The following is a 22,779-nucleotide window of genomic DNA, read 5'->3' on the forward strand; positions in this document are numbered from 1 at the left end:
GAATATAGTAAAGTAGTTCTCAAATCAAGTCTTGAAAATACTGCACTAGTACCATTATGGATTTAGAAGAAGGGGGAGAAATTGCTTTTGAAAATATGGAAGTGCTATTTAGTTTATGCTGTAAGAGTAGGCACAGGATATTGCGGATATGTCTGATCATTTTGCTTGTTTTAAAATTTTAGGTAAATGAAACAATTTTAAGACCTTTAAATGTAGAACCACCTCTAACAGATTTACAGAAGAGCGAAGAACTGATCAAAAAAGAAATGATTACGATGCTTCACTATGATCTTCTACACCATCCCTACGAACCATCTGGAAATAAAAAAGGAAAAAATGTTGGGTTTGCTACCAACAATTCAGAGCACATTACCTACCTTGAGCATAGCCCTTACGAGAAGTTCTCCAAAGAAGATCTGAAAAAGGTAGGAGGACATTTCAGCTCTTGTTAGATGCTGTGTGTCAGAGTCAGAACTTAATGTGGCTACATTGCTACTCCGAACCAAAGGAAGCAAGACTGGGAGATAAATGTTATGTGAAATGTTATGCAAAGAATATGTTCTTTTAATTTGTATGTAGTATGTAGTGTGGGTGCTTGAGCCCATGTGCATGGTGCAGAGGCCAGAGGATGATGTCAGGTGGTGTCCTTTGTTGCTTTCTACCTTATTTTTGAGACAGTATCTCTCTTACCAAGTTTGGGGCTTGCTATCTGCCATTTTTGCTAGAATGGCTGGTACAAGCTGCAGGGTCCTCTTGGACTACCCTGCCGTCTCCTGTTGAGGTTACAGGTGTATACCACTGTACCCAGTTTTTTATGTGGGTGCTGGAGTTCTAAACTTAGGACCTTGTGCTTACAGAGCTTTACCCACTGAGCTGCTTTCTTAGCCTGCCTCCAGGATACGCTTTAATACTCACTATATGTTATTAGTTACAGAGGCTTTGGTAGCAAGATAGTTTTAATTTGTGGGTGTGGTTGGCATGGTTGAGAATTTCGTTGATTGCTATTTTCCTGTGCTAAAGTCTGCATTTGAATGCCTTTAGTAGTGAAGTGTTATTTAGACTAATATAAAAGGTATGAGTTTACTTAGTATAAATAGTAAGTTAGCAGTTTCTAGTTGTAAGCTCTAATGGTTTGATTATCTCTTCTAGGACTCCTATTGAAATTCATTACCATTGTAGCAGTATTGAGATGTGGGCTCTCAAGAAGTCCTTAGTTCTTGAGGGCTCTGTCCTCATGAGTGGCCTAGTTGTTTTGTGAGTGAAGCTCTCTGTCACTTTGTGATTCAGTCAGGAGGTCCTCACTGGATGTGAGGTTTGAATTGATTGATGGGATTATTTGAAACAAATGTTACGTGGTTTATCTGTTCATATTTATCTTTGTTCTAAAAGCTGTTTAAAGCAGCTATTTGTATAGCAGAATCTTTTGTTTATTTTTTTAAGATTTACTTTTTTTTTTTTTTTTTTTTTTTTTTGGTTTTTCAAGACAGGGTTTCTCTATGTAGCCCTGGCTGTCTCACTCTGTAGACCAGGCTGGCCTTGAACTCAGAAATCCGCCTGTCTCTGCCTCCCGAGTGCTGGCATTAAAGGCGTGTGCCACCACCGCCCGGCTAAGATTTACTTTTTATGTGTATGAGTGTTTTGTGTGAATGTGTGTCTGTCTGCCACTTGTGTGTAGTGCCCGTGGAGGCTATAAGGGGGCATGGAATCCTCTGGAACTAGAGTTGAAGATGGTTATGAGCCACTCTGGGTGTGGGGAACTAAACCTAGGTCCTCTGCAAGAGCAGAGCGTGCTCCCTAACATTGAGCCATCTTTCCAGCCCCTGACAGAAAGGTCTTTGTTAAACATTTTTTTTTCCATACATTTCCTCAATTACAATTCCAATGCTATCCAAAAAGTCCCCAATACACTCCCCCCCCCCAGTCCCCCACCCACCCACCCCCACCCCTTGGCCCTGGCGTTCCCCTGTTCTGGGGCATATAAAGTTTGCGTGTCCAATGGGCCTCTCTTTCCAGTGATACAAATGCAGCTAGAGTCAAGAGTCCTGGGGTACTGGTTAGTTCATATTGTTGTTACACCTATAGGGTTGCAGTTCCCTTTAGCTCCTTGGGTACTTTCTCTAGCTCCTCCATTGGTTGTTAAACATTTTTTACTCAGTTTTTTAAAACTGCATTTTTCTTTTAAACATTGAGTGTGTGTTTGAGTGGGGTGTGCTGTTGTTCATGTGTAGAGGTCAGAGGACAACTTGGTATGAGTCATTTCCACTTTGTTGGATAAAGGTTTTTGAACTTAGGTTGTCATGTTTAGTGGTCAGTGCCTTTACCTGCTGAGCTGTCTTGTAACCCAGAGCCCATTTTACAGTTGAGAATTGGGCTCAGAGGAGGTAAGTATTGCAGGCAGCCGCTTAAACAGGGAAGCAGGGATTGAACCTAGCCTGCTCAGTCCCTTCTCTCTCATTCTGCCATCTAGAAGTGTTTCTTTAGTAGAGAACTCTGGTTTAAGCGCCACTGTCTTCTTGTGTCCTGAATCTCACTCTCGTGATACCATGAGAATGCTTGTCAGGTGCCTGGGGTCCCTTTCACCTTGTGACATCAAGAGAAGAAGGTGGGATGGAGCACCCACCCCTAAGCCAGCGGTGGTGCCTTTGGCTTAGAGTCTGCCTCAGCTGATTACTACTGGTATGGTTCTGGACAAGTTGTTTAATTTCTCTGAGTTCAGTAGTTTCACTAACTTTAAAATGAAGTCAATATTGGCTAGTTTGTAAAGTGGTTATATATATTATTTTTCTTTTTTAAGAGAAAGTCTTACAGCCGGGCGGTGGTGGTGCACGCCTGTAATCCCAGCACTTGGGAGGCAGAGGCAGGTAGATTTCTGAATTCGAGGCCAGCCTGGTCTACAGAGTGAGTTCCAGGACAGCCAGGGCTACACAGAGAAACCCTGTCTCAAAACAGAGAGAGAGAGAGAGAGAGAGAGAGAGAGAGAGAGAGAGAGAGAGAGAGTGTCTTACTGTGTCATCCTGGTTCTGGAATTTGCTCTGTAGGCTAGGCTGGCTTTGTCTCTCAAAGATCTACCTGCTTTATACCTGCCATGGTTAAAGTTTTTGGAGGTAATGAGAGTTGTCCGGTTTCTGACCTATACTGACTGGTATGTACTTGAGAGATGTTGCTGTATAATGAATAATTGCGGTGTTGGTGCTCTTGGGAAACCACGGATGCTTGATTTTTTAAAATCAGTTTATCTTGGAGCCCTTACATCTTTCTTTCTCTGTGTATCATTGTATGTGTTTGTTGTATGTGTATGTGCCCATGTGCATGCCAGAGGACATAGGTTATCTTTATTGCTCTCAGCTCTGTGTCCTGGAGACATAGGATATAGTCTGTATTGTTTTTTTCACCGAACCAAAAGCTTGCTGTTGCTGAGTTGGCTGGCTGAACTATAGGCACATGGTCATGTCTGTTGTTTTCTCCCTGCCCCCCCCTTTTAAATGGGTTCTGGGGATTCAAACTCAGGTCTGCAACTTTGCAAAGTAGCTACTCTCACCCATGGAGTCATCTCCCTGGCCCCTACTGAGAGGCTTTTTAATCTATTTAGCTCAGGTACTGTCCATCCCCTTCTAGAGAACAACCAACCAAACTGTACCATTGGCTTAAGGAAGGAGGAAATAAGCCAGTCTTGAGCTTTATGGTGGTAGAAAGTGTATGCTTCAACTTAAATTATTACTGTAAACAGGCCCAGGATGCTCTGGTACAAGAGATGGAAGTGGTCAAACAAGGAATGAGCCATGGCGAACTCTCCAGTGAAGCTTACAACCAGGTGTGGGAGGAATGCTACAGTCAAGTCCTCTATCTTCCTGCTCAGAGCCGCTACACTCGTGCTAATCTTGCTAGCAAAAAGGACAGAATTGAATCACTTGAAAAGAGACTTGAGGTTGGTATCTATTTGCTTATATGTTTAAAAATTGATTATTATTGTGTGTATGTAAGTGCTCAAGGAAAGCGTTGTGGAGGCAGTTCTTTCATTTCCTTCTAAGTGGGGTTTGCTTTGAATTCCTGCTGCTAGGCTTGTGCTGCAGTCACTTTTACCTGCTATCTTCATTGCCCTTGGTATCCTTCTAAAATTCTAATTCAGTTGAAATTGTGAACCAGTTAATACCTCTGATGACTTAAGTACTAGGGCTGGACAGCTGACTGCTTTGTAGTTCTTGAACACTTTGCTGAGTACTCATCCCTCAGTCAGACAGAACCTTTTATTTACATGAGGGAAGGAGAAGGAGTTACTAAAGTCACGCTGGTCGCTCAAATCAAGATGGGTCAGTGAGATCACAGCAGTGGGAGTTTTGATCTATCATAGCTCACAGAGCACCGACATCTACAGAAACTCAATATATTTTTGTGTATCCTGCAGTTTGAGTTAGAGTGGAGCTGCTATGCAGACAGTGGCTTCTCTGATTTCCTATGTCTGTGATGCATTGAAGCCTATTAACAGCAGTTGTTGGCATGTGGTTTCTTAATAGAATGTTCATATTCTGAATTCCAGAATCTCTGTAGTAGACATTTTGCAGTGGCATGTGAACTGTGCCTCACAGACTGCCAGGCTGCCTTGTGGGTTCTGGTTGTTGTTGTTGTTTTGACAGGGTCTTACTGTGTCACTATGCCTATCACTGGAACTTACTGTTGGTCTCAAGCTCAGACATCTGCCTACCTCTGCCTCCCAAGTGTGAATAAAGATGTGAGCCACCACACACAGCATGCTTCCTAGATTCTTACTCATGGTCTTTAGGGATGTGCCTGAGGTCAAGATGGAATAGAGAAGAGAAAGGGATTCTTCAGGACACTGGATGCAGAAAATGACCTAAGCTTCCTCTTTCATGTGATTGTTAGTTTTTCTTTATAGAAAGTAAATTTGAGAGTATTTTTGTTTAGGGTTAAATTTAGATATTAGAATTACTTGTGGTAGTTGGGGCTGTGTGGAGCTAGAGAAATGAACAGGAAAAAACAGTGTCTTCTAATATGAATACCTTAATCTTTTTGACCACTTATGGTCATACCTTTGTGCTTGTAGAGTTAGGAAATTAGTCTTTGTAATTTAATTCTTGCAGTGCCAGGGCCATGAGTGCTGTAGTTTTGTGACTTCCAGCAGGTGGCACTGTTGCTCTGTTTTAATTCATAATGAAAGCTCTCAGAAACAGAACACGAGTGGTTAAATTGTAGGTTATACTTTGTGTCGTGCAGGCTTTTCTTACAAATGACTGTTATAGATCTAAGGCCAACTTTGTAATTGATTGGTAGGTTGTTTGGAATGCTTCCTTGTAACATTTATATATAAATACTTCAATCTCTCACTTTGTTTGAAAATCTCAGTTTGAGGTGGGTAAACTCTCTCTGCTGCAGATCAAGGACATCTTAATGTTGTTTAAAATGAAGAGGATAATCCCCCTGAATCTCACTTACTCTGCTGAGGCTCTAACTTTCATGACAGTGAACAAATGTCACAGCGTGAGTGCTGCTGTGAAGTCCAGTGACTCTTCTCTGTTGGATCAGCCCTGAGAATTCTGAAGGGAATAGCACAGAGCGAGCCTCTGCTGTTCTGTTCTGTTGGAGAGGTACTTGGGTTGTTGTGAGCAGTCATTAAAAACATGTGGTTCTCTTTGTTCACTTCATACCAGGACTGAAGTCTTCTGTTGAACTGTTTTTGTTGAGGGATTGCTGATGTTGGAAGAATATTCATAAAACAGTCTAAAGTACTTTTTCTCTTTTTGACTCTTGGGTAACTTGGCTTATTGTTAACCCAGCTAGTTAATTTTAAGGAATACTTAATCAAGTCTTTCAATTAGTAAATTCTTATTCCAAAAGAACGTTTATTAAATAGTCTTCAGGAAGAAGAGAAGCAATTCAGAGATCCAAATAAACAAAGCTTCCATTTAGTGTGTATCCATCCATAATTCACAGCTAGATTTCTCAGAGCTCCTGAAGACAACAGTTTACTGGTTTGAAATATATAAATACTTTATTTCAACTGTGTGGTGATTCTTTCATCATCTCAGTTGATTGCTAAATTATAAACATCATTCAGAGTTCACTGTGAGGAGGAACTGTAGTAGATGGTGTAGCTAACTGCTAATCCTCTACTTGAGGCTCAGGAAGGTGGGCTTTCTGGGCAAGCACAGTGCACCATGGCTGCCAGTGTTTGACTTTTGCTGCCACAAACTTTGGAATAGTGAATCCAAATTGTGGCTCCATCTCAAGCCCATCAGGCAAGAAAACATGCAGAGTTGTCATGGCTGGTGTTTCCTAAGCATACTTAAAAATATCCTCTGGAGTTTATACTGTGGGTCATTTTTTTTTGAGCCACCACTCACGTTTAATATTTGTAACTTGGCACTTTAAAAAAAATGTTCTTAAGATTCTAAAACTGGGACTCAGTAGTTACAAACACCAGCTGTTCAAGTCCCAGCACCTACATGGCAGCTCACAACTGTCTGTATATAACTCCATTTTTAGGGGCTTAACATCCTCACACAGACTTACATGCAGGCAAAACACCAGTGCTCATAAAAATAACAGTAAATAAATAAATCATTAGAAAAGAGATACCTAAGACTAATAGAACCATCTCATTTGATGTAGCACATGGATGGATGTACTTCAGAGCCTGTTAAGCATTGTAGTCACAGATTAGAAGTAAGTGGGAACCAGTTCTGCATTGTAGCTGAATTCGGGGATTCTATTTTGCATTGGAGGCAGAATTAACTGGAACCTTGTCAGACGTTTGTTTGTAAAGGGGCAAGCAGAAATAAGAGCTCAGGAAAGTTGTGCAAGTACAGCTTACAGAGGCATTTTAACATGCAGCAGGAAGTCCCAGCCTTGGAGTAACTTCTGGGGCTGTTATGTGCTCCTGTGGGAGGTTAGAGCTTTTATTGTTTCTAGTATTTCCCCCAGAGTAACAGAGAGGCTCAATTTCTGTTCCGTGCCATGACTCTTAGAAAAATGAGGGATGGCTGTAATTCATTGTGGAAAAACTTGAACCAAATTGTTAAAGATAAAGTGCTTTCCCCTTATTTACTCGCACATTTAGGGAACACTGCTAGATAACTGCTGTGTTCCAGACACTGCTCTAGCCTGGACACAACAGGGAACAAGACTGACATGTGCTTCACTCTTGTGGACTTGGGTTATCTGGAAGCATTAGCGGAGGGCCTCATTTCCGGATGATGCTAGCATTGAGTCATTTCTGTGTTTGGGAAGTGCAAAGAGAATTTGAAGTGTTCTAAGTTGTTTCCACTTTGAGTGGAAATAGGAAATCATCTGAAGACATAATTAGTTTGAGTGAACCAGTTTCCATTAGGAGCACAAGTGAAATGAAAAGCCAGAATTTAGGCCCTGCCATTAAGTTTAATAATATTTGAAATTGTAACTACACTGCTGTGTTGAGGAAGCTTGGCTAGAAAGTGGGTTTTGTCATGTTAGCTATAAAAATGGAAAGGCTTTCCTCAGAGGTAGAAACCAGGCTCAGTGGGGACACTGTTCTTCATATGTTACTTGCACAGTCAATATAGTCAAATATTATGTAATGTTGACTTCTTGCAAATAAGTGGCTTAAAGAACAGAGGTAGCAATTTAAAGGCCTTCTTGGTATATTTCTTAAAGCTCTGCCAAGGACCCTGACTTTGTGAGAGTTGCATTATAGCAGAATTGGCTGTACTGCGGACCCCATTTTTCAGTGCTTTTCATTATAAAGGCAGATATTTTAACACAGGAAAAGATGCACTTGTTACTGCAGCGTGAAAACTTAGGCTAGCCGGGCGTGGTGGCGCACGCCTTTAATCCCAGCACTCGGGAGGCAGAGGCAGGCGGATTTCTGAGTTCGAGGCCAGCCTGGTCTACAAAGTGAGCTCCAGGACAGCCAGAGCTATAAAGAGAAACCCTGTCTCAAACCCCCCCCCCCCCCAAAAAAAAAAAAAAAAAAAAAAAAGAAAACTTAGGCTAAGGATTAAGTTGGTCGGCATTACTGGCTAGAGAAGTCTGTGCTGGAAATAGGTCTATAGCTGCTCATCTGTTTCCCTGAGGCTGGGATGGCTGGAATAGGTGGCACGGGGGACAGAGGAGGACTCTTTAGTCCTTGATAATTCTCTTTCCCCAGTTTTGCTGTCTGTCATCTGTCATGCCTCTTCAGGGCCCTGGCAGATTTCTTAGTTGTCTCCAGCAAGGACTCAGATAAGAGCTGACACTGGGGTCAGAGATTGAGCAGCACAGCTGAGTTGCTCAGGCCTCCTCTGCATGAGTTGAATTTGTGTTTTATCTCCTAATCTGAGGATGCAACTTGCTCTGTGGTGCTCTGTCAGGTGCCTGGCTGCCTTGCTTGTTATCTAATGCCTACTAAGTCTCATAGATGCCGACCGTGATCACTTGAACCTGCATCTCATCAGTAGAGGGAAGGGTCATTAGAAAAACTTGATGCTAATAAGGAGTGCGGCGATGGAAGGAGAGGTACTCGTGACTTGTCTGAGCATGTTGTGATTGAACTCCATCCTTGCTTTGACAGGATCATGTAGCTGAGTGATGGACTGGGCAGTGAGCTGCCGTCTGCTGTGTGTTTATTTTGGGTGTCCCTAAACCTCTTTTTATATAAGGTTATATTCCGGCCCTTAAGCAAGTTTCAGTGAGGGATGCTCTGAATGTTTCTGAGCCTCACTGGAATGGGCTTAAACTGTAGACAGTATAGGAGACCCAAGGAGAATGTGTTTATTTTGGAATTACTTAAGCTTAGTAACCTTAACAAACGCAGTGAGCTTGAAAGTAACAATTAGACTTTTATAAGTCCCATACAGCTCCCTTTGTAATGACCCGAGGAAACACTTACGGGTCCACTGATTCATCTCCTGGGGACCATCAGTTTTCCATTGGTCTCTGGCCAGTCTGTTTTAGACAGTTTCTCTTCTATGCACTTAAAAATAACATTTCTAGACGTTTTTCTAAAAATAATACCTGTGCTTTGTAGCAAATGTAAGCGAAATAGAGAAACTGCAGAGGAGACGCTTACTGTTCAGAAGCCGCCTCTGCAGACACAGTAACCCAGGACACATGAGGGCACACGTAGACTTTATCATTTTTTCACTTAATTTTATGGTGTGTGTGTGTGTGTGTGTGTGTGTGTGCTACCTGATTTTATATATAAGCGTGTCATGTATGTGTTAGTAGACATGGAGAGTATTAGATCTTCTGGAACTGGAGTTACAGATGATCATGAGCCTCAATGTGGATTCTAGGAATGGAACCCAGGTCCTCTAGGAAGCAGAGAAAGTGCTCTTAATCACTGAGCCATCCTTCCAGCCCTCTTTTCGGTTTTTCTTTGGTTTTTTTTTTTTTTTTTTTTTCTGAGACAGGGTTTCTCTGTATAGCCCTGGCTGTCCTGGAGCTCACTTTGTAGACCAGGCTGGCCTCGAACTCAGAAATCCGCCTGCCTCTGCCTCCCGAGTGCTAGGATTAAAGGTGTGCGCCACCACGCCCGGCTTTTTTCTTTGTTTTTTTAAAAACTGCTTATTTAATTTGTTGGTGAGTGCTAGTGTGAATGTGTCTGATCATCTGTGTGCCATGTGCCCGAGAAGCCCATAGGGTCAGAGGAGGGGGTTGGAGCCCCTGGAACTGGAGGGACAGATGGCTGTGAGCTGCCGTGTGGGAGCTCCAAACGCAGGTCCTCTGCAAAAGTAGTAAACATCTCTCCGTCCACACGCTGAACCTTTCAGTGCTCACTGCATAAAGAAAGGAAACTTTAAAACTGAACTGAAATGATTTTGTACCATGTTTTCCATCTAATAGCATAATAGTGTAAATAGTAGTTTTAAGAAAAAAAGAACATTTACTTCCACTTAAACTCTACAGGAAAGTGTAGCTTGTAAAATCTCTTTAAGTACCAGTTTTGTTTATGTGTGCTACTCCTTACAAGGTTGTGAAATGCCACCTTTTAATTTTGTGAACCATCTCTGGTGTGTATTTTCTATAGTTTTATAGTTTCTTTAGAATGAACAATTAGAAACCTTAAAAAAAAAAGATTTATTTATTTTATGTATATGAGTACACTGTCACTGTCTTCAGACACACCAGAAGAGGGCATCAGATCCCATCCCAGATGGTTGTGAGCCTCCATGTGGTGGCTGGGAATTGAACTCAGGACCTCTGGAACAGCAGCCAGCACTCTTAACCTCTCCCTAGCCTCACAATTAAAAACCTTTTTTTTTTTTTAATATTTATTTATTCATTATATGTAAGTACACTGTAGCTGTCTTCAGACACTCCAGAAGAGAGCATCAGATTTTGTTACAGATGGTTGTGAGCCACCATGTGGTTGCTGGGATTGGAACTCAGGACCTTTGGAAGAGCAGTCAGCACTCTTAACCGCTGAGCCATCTCACCAGCCCACAATTAAAAATCTTAATAGCTTCATTCAAGCTTTGAAATTCTGGTTATGTGGAGACATACAAGTTAATGTTTTGATTTTAAGGGAGTTGTCTGGTGGCATCAAGCCACTCACTTCCCCTGTTCCTTTCATTTCAGGGAGGACATTGTTTATTCCCATTGTGCTCCAGTCCAGGCTGCTTACGTGGTGAGGATGCCAAGGAAGCAGGCTGACTAAAGGCTAGCCTGTTGTTCAGAGTTCACCTTGTCTTGGTGGCGTGGTTCTGGGAATTGAGTAAACCTAGAGCCCTATGCATGCTAGGCAGGCGCTCTGCCTCATAGATACATCTGCAACTTGCTTTTTATTTTTTGAGACATGGTCTTACTGGGTTACCCAGGCTGACTTTAGATTCAAACCCCCTTCCTGAACAGAGACAGGCCTGCACTTGGAGACCCTGATGGATGTTTATCTTGCTAGGGAGCCTGAGTGGTGGTTTGTGTAGAGGTTGATGCTCCTGTTGGTGGGCACATTCTCACAGGTAGAAGCCTCAACTGCCTACACATGTCATCCTAATTGACTATACAAGATCCTTTTAGTTCTGCACATCTCAAGGACAAAGATCATTACTTCCTTGGGCTTTTCTTGCCTTTTTTTTTTTAAGGTTTATTTATTATTATGAATAAGTACACTGTAGCTGTTTTCAGATGCACCAGAAGAGGGCATCAGATCTCATTATGGGTGGTTGTGAACCACCATGTAGTTGCTGGGATTTGAACTCAGGTCCTTTGGAAGAGCAGTCAGTGCTCTTACCCATTGAGCCATCTCACCAGCCCCCTTTCTTGTCTTAAGTAGTTTGTACACATGCAGTTTCTGACATATACAACAGACAGGCTGGATAGCCGCCGAAAAGCTTTCCATCAAATTCAGTGTACCAAAGTTCACCTGACTCTGGTGGAGGTGGACATGAGGTTAAAAAGTGAGGAAAAGGAGGACGCTTCTCTGCTCAGCCTGTGCACGGCTGAGCGCCCCTTGCCCACATGTTTGGAACTCAAAAGGTTTTGTGTTGCAGAGTGTGGAGTCTTTACATATGCATAGTGAGAAGCCTTGGGATGGAAATTCTTTGTTTCTTATGCAAATAGCCTGAAAAATTAAATAGTTTTAATTTTTAAACTTTTACAGTACGGCATTTTAAATAATTTTGAGGCCTGTTAAATGAGGGTAAATGTAAAGTTTCCCCTTGGTGTACATGCCAGTGCTCACAACATGTTAGACTTTAGAACATTTTATATTTCATATTTTCAGATAGAAGATGTTCATCCTTTAAAAATAACTGAATAGCATTAAAAATAATTTTGTTTTTTTAAATGAGTGTGTCAGTTTGTGTGTGCGTGTATACACAAAGCCAGAAGAGAATCAACAGATAGACATGAGACTCCAAGTGGGTGCTCTGACCCAAGCTCAGGTGATCTGAAACAGCAGTGTGGTCTCTGTAGCTGGTGAGCCATCTCTCCGGCCCCTGGAGTAGTAGTTTGTGAATGTTGTAGATGGTGTAAGTGCTTTTTGTTGTTGGTTGGTTGGTTGGTTTTTTGTAAAGTGTCTTACTTAGTTGTCCTGGCTGGCCTGGAACACTCACTATGGCCTTAAACTCACTAAAGTCAGTCTGCTTCTCAGTGCCAACACTGAGTAAGTGATCTTTAACATGTGGTTTGCGAGGTGCTGTAGTGTCGTCCCCCCCGCCCCCCTTGTTTGTAGAAAGCACTTGGTAATCAGATGGAGGAGGCTGTGTCATTTCCTTAAGTCAGGATTGCACTTTTTGTTGTTGTTTTATTTGTGTTTTTTTTTTCTTCAAAATAAGTTTCAGCGGGACAGCTGCTGATGCTTAATTTAAAAAAAAAATTAAGTTAGCATCCTGAGTAGTGGGCTTCATCCTGGCAGTTACACACGTGTGTCAGTGCACTCCCCTGCTTCCCTTCCTCGTCCCCAGCTTACTTCTTTTCTAGAGGACTAGGATATGAATTTGATAACAGCCTGATTTCTATCAGTTTTAGCTTCTGAATCACCAGCTTTTAGCTCCTGACACCTCAGGTCTTAGAGTTACAGGCTTTGTTTCCCAGTTTGCTCAGCAGTCAGTAGGCTGTGTTTTAAAACTTACTGATATTTCCCTCCCATTTTAACAATTAGATAGCAGATGTCAAAAAGCTAAAAATACTAAAAGCTACTTTTTAATTTTTTATGTCTGATAACTGACTATACACACACATACACCCACACAGACACAATATATTTACTTACTGAAATTTTTTTATTGTGTTTCAATTTATTTTATCTAAAGCTGTAGTTGAGCCAGAAGATTTTTATGAAGCTTGAGGTGATTGAAATGTAATTGTTGGCAATAAGTAGAAACTAACAACTTTGAAGTTTTAAAACCTCTGGTGGTTTGGGAATAATAAACAGCTGAACTATATGAGTGAGGTAATTACCAGAGACAGGGGACTCAGTGCTAAATGTACTACGATGACTAATTAAATGGTTTCTGCACATAGGTATTAAGCTGTTAACCAGGCTGGAAATTGAATATCTGTGGAGTGTGGTCAATGTAAAGCTAATTGAGATATCTTAACCAATGAAAATGTTAATTTGTATAACTAATTTTTAAGACACAGCATATTAACTTGAAATTCTATGCTTTTAAGGGTTTTTGGATGTGTATTGAAACCCACATGTGAGTGAAGTCTAGTACTGGTTGAGTTACACACAGCACAGACCTTGATGTAGCTCTGTCAAATTTGCTACTTGACTCTGGTGGGGGGTGGGGGGGGAGACTGATGTAGTGGGTGTGGGTGAGAAGACAGTTGATAACCAGGTCTCTGCTGATCCCAAATGGACCCATTCCTCATCTTGGCTGCTCATTAGAACTTACTGGGGACTTGGGAGACAGTGTTCTGAAACCATTGAATCAGAAACTGGGGTTGGTCATTTTGAAAAGCTTCACAAATAATTATAAGTTTAGACATGGTCTAAATCACTAGTTAAAAAAGACATGCTCCAAAAATGTTTGACATGGAAGAGAGTAAATGTAAAATACTATCTTCTCTCCTTGACTGCATTGTGAGACAAAATTAAAATATTTTGTAAAATAAAACAAATATTTTTATTTATTTTTAGTTATATGTGTGTGTGGTGTGTGGGCATGTGTACTTCAGGGCCAGAGGCCTTGGGTCCCTGGAGCTGGGACTTAGAGGAGGTTGTGCGCTGCCTGGCTTGGGTGCTGAGTCCTTTGCTGAGCTATTGCTTGAGCCCCATAGGAGAGCCACTTAGTTTTCTCCATAGATCCAGAACGCTCTGCTTTTGATCCCAGGGACAAGGAAGAGAGAACTCTTGTCTTATATCCAGAAGAACTGTGGAGTGTTTCTCTCTCAGAAGTGCTTTCCTCTGTCCAGACTCTGAGATGTAGATCACATAGCTCAGACAGCTGCTTTCAGGGAGAAAGATAGCTGTTTCTCCTGTATTCACAGCGCTGTGCAGATGTTACTACACCTTTAGGACATTTTCTTCAGAAGAAACCCTATGCCTGTGGCATGCACTTCCTCTTCTCGACCTGTGTGGCTGTTGGCTGCACTAGTCCCTTTTCATGTAGACTTGCCCGTTGTCGGTGCTTCACAGAAGTGAAGTCATGTCTTGTGATGGCACTTGTGATTGGCAGCTTTTATTAAACATTGTGTTTTGCAAAGTTCACAGGTAGAATGTGCTAGTACTTCCCTGCTTTTTATGGCTGTTGCTGCTCTCTTGTGTAGGTAATTGATTATTCTGTTTACACACACACACACACACACACACACACACACACACACACATATATATACACCATGGGTGGATGATGGGGTTGTAATAGTGTTGCTGTGAGCAGAGTGTATGTTTCTGCCACTGCTTGTCTTCACTTAGGTAGAGGCTGTGATGCTGGGAAGAACCGAGTACTCAGGGATCCTTCACCTCATTTGAACTTCATGGTTAAAAAAAATCTTCTCATCAAGTCAAAGAGTATTAATATTCTTATGTTCTGATAACGTTGCGTTGTGGAACAGAGGTCCAGTGTATGTCATTTGATATGGTGGTTTACAGAAGGCACACTGCCCATCTAAAAGAAAGCACAGCTGTTCTCTGCTCTTTCCCCCAAGAGTTCCTTTGTTGAAGTTGGAATTTAAAGATTTTCAAGTCTCAGTCCTTTACTGAGAGGAGTGAAATGGTTGGCCTCTTCATATCTATAACACAATCATTGTAATCAGTTCATAACTGTTCATTGCTTATTCTATGCCAGATTCTGGGTGCTTGGGAGTGTTTGTATACATGATCTCCTTCCAGTTTCATATCTGACTGTCGGTAATGACTACCATTTTATTACTGCTGGAGAAATGGAGGCACAGAGTTGGGATAACAGCTGGGTAGTCCCATGGTTCTTACCAACTGTTTGTGCTGCCTGCCTGACCAGCAGTCGTTGGTTCTCTTGGCAGATGTATTATGCTGGGGACTCACTGATTTACTACCCATGAGAGAAAAACAAGGAGCAATAGCATTATACTTGGGTTTAAGTCAATTGCAGAAGCACAAAACCTTAACCTGTATAAATGTTGAAAGAATGATGGGTTTAAAGGAGCTTTATCTAGCTTTAGCTCCATCCCATATTCCAAGACATACACATGTAGTATTCTTCCCCACCCCTGGTAGCTTACTTGACTTTGACTTCCAGTAAAGTAAACTGGAGGTGGTTGGGTACAATACCATTTTTCAAGTGGCCTGCTGTACTTGAGTGGAATATTGTTCTGTATAAGAGGGGGAAGACATGTGTGATACTGAAGTGAATTCTATTATGTAAAAGAAGATGACTAGGTGGCAGTGTAGAATGACTGATGAATGATCACAGAAACCATTTGCACAAGGTAGAGAGCAGTTTTCCCATGCTCAGAAACTCAAGCCTGCTCTAATTTTGGGCGAAGTTATGGAATATTTGGGTATAAGGTAATTCCTTGTTGAGGCCAATTTTGTGTTACATATGGTATCAGTGAAGGTGAGAGGAACCTGGTGTATTTTGCTTTAGGTACTTATAGTTTAGCCCTTACTATAATAATCTGTTTTTCTCATGTATATTCATGTGATTCTTCACTCCTTCCCCAATTCCCCAGATAAACAGGGGTCACATGACAACAGAAGCCAAGAGAGCTGCAAAGATGGAAAAGAAGATGAAGATTTTGCTTGGTGGTTACCAGTCTCGTGCTATGGGGCTCATGAAACAGTTGAATGACTTATGGGACCAGATTGAGCAGGCTCACTTGGAGTTACGCACTTTTGAAGAACTCAAGAAACATGAAGACTCTGCTATTCCCCGTAGGCTAGAGGTAACAACAGCATGTGTTGCCTGATGGCTCAGAGGACTATGAAAAGTCACTCAGTCCTTTCTTTCTCCTCCTCCTGGCAGTTATCTCTGAAGTCAGTATTGAAGTAGGTTTCTGACTTTCTGATCTAGACCTGGCTATGCTTAGATGGCTATCAAGCCAACGATTGCTGCTCTGAAGACTCTTCTCGGTTTCTTTTGTATTAAAGGATGGACTGTGTAAGAGAATATAAGTCAATTTTGTGGCTAGTTTCCTTGAAACTTAGTGGCTTGCCATTTATGTGGCTCTGGGAACCAGCATCTTTTAGTTTTGTGATTGAAGATGCTGCACATCACAGAACACCAGCTCCTTTGCTAAATTGGGTTTAGATTTATCTTCTTAGTGTGCACTCTAGCCCCTGTCCAGCAGCTTCAGGGCAGTCAGGGCTTTTTGCAATGTGTTGCGGGTATTGATAAGATTGCAGAGGTTTGTTTATTGAGAGCAGCAGAGGTTTTACAGGATGCTGATCACAGGACCAGAGCAAAGAATGGCTGTGGTATTAGTATTATAGCAAAGACATTGGTTGGTGGTTTCTCTGTAAAATGTATTGGCGTTCCTGAGAACTGTGAGAGCCTGAGAACTTACACAGCTGTTTGTAAGCTAGACTGCCGTAAGTGGACTTAAGTTTGAAGTAACTGGATATTTTTCTCTCTTCAGTGTCTAAAAGAAGATGTGCAGCGGCAACAGGAACGAGAGAAAGAGCTTCAGCAGAGATACGCGGATTTGCTGATGGAGAAAGAGACTTTACAGGCAAAGTTCTGAAGCACAGTGGATGCTCTGCCACAGGAGAGCGAGTTGTTGGTTTCCTACTCAGCAAGGCTGAACTGAGCTGCTGCTTCATTGACAAGTTACCCAGCACCGTGGTTTCTCAGTTGTTTGTTTTGAATGATACTGATCTTTGTGTTCCGTGTTACAAACTTGGACTCCAGGATAATGAGGGTTTAAATTATCCAGATGCTCATTCTTTGCCAGTGTCATATTTACAAAATTTCGTAGTTTAGGCCTTTAATTTAAAAAGCCTGACTTTAAATACTGCCTGTGAGTAAACCCTTGAATAAAAAGAACATGTGAAAAATTGAGTGTAGCCTTTTGTTTGAAGTAATTAGATACTTAGGGTGCCCACAAGCCTGCCACCGTGCTTACTGTGTGCTACACTTAATGAACACTCTGGAATAATGTGATGCCTGACTCAGTTTAAGTCCTTAGGAGGCAGTCCTTGGCACTCATTTCTCTACACTGGCAAGATGGATAGACTTGCTAACACCTTAACATTATCCCCCCAGTATCTCCTTAGAGAAGTTTCTTCTGGCTACTGGCATGAAAACTTGTGGATTATAACTCAAAAGATTTGCTTTTTTTTTTGACTTTTAATATTTTACATGAATTTTTAAAAACAGACATTTTAAAGATTCATTTAACAAGGACATCAAACTCTGTGTAAACCTTTGTATTTAGCTTAATATACTTCCAAATGTTTGGAAATGTGAGGATGACCTATAGTAAGGTGACTTAGTAGCAGAGTGTGGTGGTCCAGGCTTGTGACCACAGCACTTGGGAAGCTGAGGCTTCAGCGACAGTAACAACAAAACTAACACAACAGTGTCGGCCAACAGTGGGTTGGACCTAGCAGAAATGTTTGCCTGACTATAGCCTACTAGGGACTAAAGGAAGGAGGAAGCATTCATTCATTCATTCATTCACCAGGTATTTGTCAAATGAGCATCCTGTGCCATAATCTTAGAGCTAGAACAATGGATAAAATAGGCTCTATTTCTGTTTTCTTGAGCATAGCTCTCTTGAGGATGACAGATACCTTTTTGCTTTTTTGTGACAAGGTGTAGCCCTGAATTCCAGGCTGGTTTAGAACTCACAGTCCTGACTCTGGCTTGGAATGTGAAGTGATCCTCCTGCCTCACCTCCTGAATGCTGGGATTACAGGTATGAGTTGCTATATGACGTACGGTGAAAATCCAAATACGTAGCAAGTGTCGGAGAGGCGTGGTAGTTACAGCAGAGCTCTTGCTATTGACATTCGTTAGGGCATACTAGACATGCACAGGGAAAGAAGTGTCATGAATTTTAGATTCTATTAAAGAGGGCAACCTCAGTGTGGCTAAAGAGGTCACTCTGAAGAGGTGTAGCACCAGGTAGTACTTGGTTGCTATTTTAGAAAGCCAGGGCCTTGTCAGATCCAGGAAAGGCCATCCCACCAGGATGGATTGCCAGCCCCATGCTGCTACTGTATGTTTGGAGGAGCAAGCAGAGGACAGTGTGGCTTCGGTGTCAGGAGTGGCGTTAACACAAGGCCTGACCATATGGACCCACATGGGAGGGAATTGGGCTTTTATTTTAAATTGTGGAAGTCATGAGAATACTCTTTTTTTTTTTTTTTTGGTTTTTCGAGACAGGGTTTCTCTGTGTAGCCCTGGCTGTCCTGGAACTCACTCTGTAGACCAGGCTGGCCTTGAACTCAGAAATCCACCTGCCTCTGCCTCCCGAGTGCTGGGATTAAAGGCGTGTGCCACCACCGCCCGGCTTGAGAATACTCTTAAGAAGAGGAGTGACAGGTCAGCCATGGGATTAGGTTCATTGCTGTGTGGCCATACTGTGGAATGTCTTGCCTGGGTGGAGGACAGGAAGCCAGTTCCTCTAGGAGCCTTGATGCAGTAATGGAAACTTGAGGGTTCTTTGGAAAGTCAGTTGGATGGTGTTTTGCTGGGGCAGACACATGAAGGAACGTTTCGTTAAAATGGGCACAGGTGTGAAAGGCTAAGGCAGACTCAGGAAGGGACGTTTCGCTGTAGCAGACACATGAGAGGATGCTTTGCTAAAGCAAGGACATGTGATGAAGGACTCTTTGCTAAGGACACTGTGTATTGGTTCGGCTTATATTGCGTGGTTGAGCTGCATGTATCAGGACTCCATAGAGAGCAACACTCCAAAAACCTTGTGGTGTGCTGCAGTTGGTTGCCGCTTCCAAGGACTTGGGCTGATTGCACTCACGTGCAAGGCACATGAAGGATGTGATGTTTGGAGGGTATAAATAGGACTCCATGGAGTAATAGAGTCAGAGCTTGGCTTGCTGGTACAGCTAGCTGTGCAATGATTGTGGGCCTCACATCTTCCCTGATGAGAAATGCACAGCCAAGAACTCCTGGTATTCCTGTTGGTCCCTCCTGCTGACTTGAGCTGAGGCTGGGGCCTGGCTGTCTCTGCTAGGTTGTGTCACTTACTGTTGCTAACCCAACTCTACTGAACTGGACTGCTGGTGTATCTGTGAAGTGTTTGTGAGTGGAACGAGCTGCCGCTGCCTGCTAACCTGTGAACTGAACTGCCGATTTCCAGACAACACAGGAGTTGGCTCCAAAGAACCTTTCTAAACAGGTCCCATTTCCCTTGTATCCTTTCTTTTCCACTACCTCTGGTGGGTGATGGGTTACAAGGAAGGTTAAAGTGTTTAAGAACCATCATTAAAAATAGGAGTGGAAAAAAAGTTACAAGCTGCCTGGGTCAGAACATGGATGCAGACCCACTGGGGCCTTAATGGTTAGTGCAGGAATGGACCATAAGCCTCTATTTTTCTGTTATCTAGTCATTTAGCGTTCCCATTTCTGGTAAGTTCTTATGGGCTTTTAAGGAAATATTTGCTATCTTTGTATAGTGATGTTTTTTTAAATTTCGTTGCAGGTTGGTTCAGATGTCTAGAACTCTTAAATGATAACAACAGACAGTCTTGTTCTATTACTGGTTTTAGTGGGGATGTCTTCTGTATTTTTAAGTTGGCTTTTTGACGTACTAGAAAGGTAGTGTCCCTCGTTTCTGAGTTTTATAGGAGGTTGAGTTAGGAGTCTGTTGGGGTCTCTCTTAAGGCTGTGCTGTTTGAAACCATTTCTCTTGGAACCAGTTACATTCATTTAAAACATTCATAGTTCATTTGTGTTTTATGTAGACTTTAAAGTATATGGGCTAAATAGTTGTTTAATAAAGACCCACTGTCATTACAATGTAGGTAGATGCACTCACAGCCTAAAAGAATCACCAAGACTGGGAGCTTCAACACCAGCATGCAGAACCACTTTGGCTGGTCAGTAGGTCTGCCCTCATCCTTCCTCAGTATCCTGGCAAGATGGAGGCTTCTGACATCCAATGCAGAAGCCCAGGAAGCATACAGCTCTGAGAGGAGAAGGCAACCTGAGACATGGGCGCTCAGGAAACCACACAGCTCTGAGAGGAAGCCTCCTCAGCAGCGGTGTTGCGGCTCCCTGAGGGGCTCAGGACCCTCCGCCCCACCACTTCTCCCCTCCTCTCCCCTCCCCTCCCCTCCCCTCTTCTCGTCATTGCTTCTTTCTTGACTTCTGAGTCACACCATACATAAAATCTTTTTTTTTAAAGATTTATTTATGTATTATATGTAAGTATACTGTAGCTGTCTTTAGACACTCCAGAAGAGAGCATCAGATTTAATTACAGATGGTTGTGAGCCACCATGTGGTTGCTGGAATTTGAACTCAGGACCTTTGGAAGAGCAGTTGGCTCTCTTAACCACTGAGCCATCTCTCCAGCCCACATAAAATCTTTTGAAAGAGATTATTTGTTGGTAAGTTCCAGGTGTGGAGGGGCAAGTCCAGGGATGGCTGCCCTCTGCTCCCAGGAGCTGACAGCAGCAGATTGGACAGAGGGGCAGTGCTTGTTGAGGATTTCTGAGGGGGCGGGGCTTCTCAGGACAGAGATTTCCTGAGTGAGGATTGGTCGGGTTTTGTGGGAAGTTCAGGGGTTGGTGGGTTTTCCACTCCCCTGCAGCAGAGCTGTGCACTCTCACAGAGGCTGCTGTGTCCTCCTACAGATGAGTTCATCTCACTCTGCTCTACTGTTTATTGTTTCTATTATTTTTAAAAATGGCTTGGTGAAGATTGCATGCTGCTCTTGCAGAGAACCCAAGCTCTGTTCCCAGTATGCATTTGGGTGGCTCACGACGGCCTGCTGTAACTTGTGCCCCAGGGGATCAGCTCCTCTGGTTTCTACTGGCACCAACCAACACGCATGTGCAAATACCCACACATGCATAATTAAAAACAATCAAGATAAATCTTTTAAATAAGTGGTAGCTAAGTAGTCTTATTTTCTCAAGTTTAACTTCTGCTACAGTAAATAACACTAGGTATGACTCCAGAAACAGAAGTGGGTAAGTTTTCATCTTTTAAACTTGCCAGCTGGAGAGAACTGTCTGCCCAAGCAATCCCTGGCTGTCGGTCCTCTTGATCAGCGGCATTTTGTGTTCCCACTCTCCTCATTCCATCCACTCAGGGCTGTCTGCTGTGCCAGGGAAGGATGGCACTGGCTGAACCTTCTGCATCCAATGAGTCCCCACTGTACCCCCAACCTCCTGTGTGTGCCAAGTGTGTAGATAGATATGTGTGTGCACATGCAGGTGGAGGCGGGAGACTGAAGGTGGGTGTCTTTTTCAATCGCCTCACCTTACTTTCTGAGACAGTCTAACTATGGGGGTTGCTAGGAACGGGGCAGCATTGAGTTTGACGTCTTGGGGTGTCTACAACATGGGAAATCCAGAAGACCGCAAAGTGGGGGTGTCTCTGCTTCGTGTACTTGGAAGTTGTGACTTGAACAGGAATGGTCTTCATAGGCTCATAGGTTTCAATTCTTGATCACCAGGGGATAGTACTATTTGAAAGGATTAGGAGGGGTGGCCTTGTTGGAGGAAGTGTGTCACTGTGGGTAGGCTTTGAGGGTTTCAGAAGCCCAAGACAGGTCCAGTGGTTTTCTCTCTTTCTGTCCTCTGTAGATCTGGATGTAGAGCTCTCAGCTTCTCTAGCCCCATGCCTGCCTGCATGCCGCCATGTTTCTGCCATGATGATAATGGACTAAATGTCTGAAACTGTAAGCGAGCTCCAATTAAATGCTTTCTTTTATAAGAGTTAGTTGGTGATGGTGTCTCTTCACAGCAATAGAACACTGACTAAGACTTTCCGGGTTCTGACCACTTCCTGGAGGTCTGCCGATCACTAGTTGGAGTGGGAGAGTTTGTTAAGCAACGTGAATACCTTGAAGGAGACGGGTTTCCAGACGTTCATTTCAGGAGGGTCAAGCTCTCTACATGCCGAGATAAATCTGAGACTCAGTCTGGAGGCTGTCACTTGCCCTGTGTGATGATTCTCACTGGCTTCTGCCTGTGGACTTAGAGCTTCCTAAGGCTTCCAGGCCCTGCTCCAACCCAGCTGAGACTAGTGATTCCAGATCCCACCCAGTGTCCACCCATATGCTTGCAGGTGTCCTTAGAGGCCAGGAGAGCATGTCAGATCCTCTGGAATGGTGGGTGATGGTGAGAAGCCAGATGTGGGTGCTGGGAACCAAACTCTGGCCCTCTGCAAGAGCAGCTGATGTTCTTAACCACAGAGCTGTCCCCCCAGCCTTGGGGCCTCCATTTTAACACGAGTCCCCATGAGTGTGCAAATTTGAGGTACATATTAAAATTGGGGAAATGCTCCTGGGCCTCACCTAGGAATTGTGGCATCTGTAAAAAGGCAGTTTGGGTTGGTTTTGGTTGCCCCACGCTCTTGAGAAGTCGTCTTTAATATTCTGTTCCCTGTGGTGGCCTTCCTGTTCCTGCTCTGCCCTCTCTCCCAGCACACCTATTAACAATTTGTCCATTCTTTAGAACCAGGGGAAAAAAAGCCATTTGCAAATCTGCCCTACAGCTCATGGGCAGATGTGGTAACTTACTCAAACCAACTTGATACTTATTTAATTTCCCTGCATCGTCCACTCCAAAGCATTTTTATAAAGCCATTTCTGAAACCTTTGGATAGGCCATTTGTTGGCCTGTAAGACCTTCTCCCCAGAGAGGCCGTTAGTTATACCTGGAACAAGAAAGCTCTGTTATTAGAAATAATATTTAGCCTTGAAAAAAACTCTAGATAAGTTGGGGGGAAGAGGACTAAGAGCAGG

At 42.9% G+C, this 22,779-nt stretch overlaps 1 protein-coding gene across 1 annotated transcript in view; it reads left to right on the top strand.

Annotated features, from left to right (window-relative positions):
- Cdc5l (cell division cycle 5 like) overlaps nucleotides 1-16,905 on the top strand; it is a 45,221-nt gene extending 28,316 nt beyond the window's left edge. Inside the window, exons 13-16 of the mRNA XM_021149453.3 lie at nucleotides 183-425; nucleotides 3,728-3,925; nucleotides 15,568-15,780; nucleotides 16,474-16,905. Of these exons, the coding sequence (XP_021005112.2) occupies nucleotides 183-425; nucleotides 3,728-3,925; nucleotides 15,568-15,780; nucleotides 16,474-16,578 (759 nt within the window). The 3' untranslated portion in view covers nucleotides 16,579-16,905. The remainder of the gene's footprint in view (nucleotides 1-182; nucleotides 426-3,727; nucleotides 3,926-15,567; nucleotides 15,781-16,473) is intronic.
- Nucleotides 16,906-22,779: the final 5,874 nt, after the last annotated feature.

Source organism: Mus caroli, unplaced genomic scaffold (genome assembly GCF_978045245.1).
Source record: "Mus caroli unplaced genomic scaffold, Mus_caroli_1 scaffold_18, whole genome shotgun sequence".
Lineage (NCBI taxonomy): Eukaryota > Metazoa > Chordata > Mammalia > Rodentia > Muridae > Mus > Mus caroli.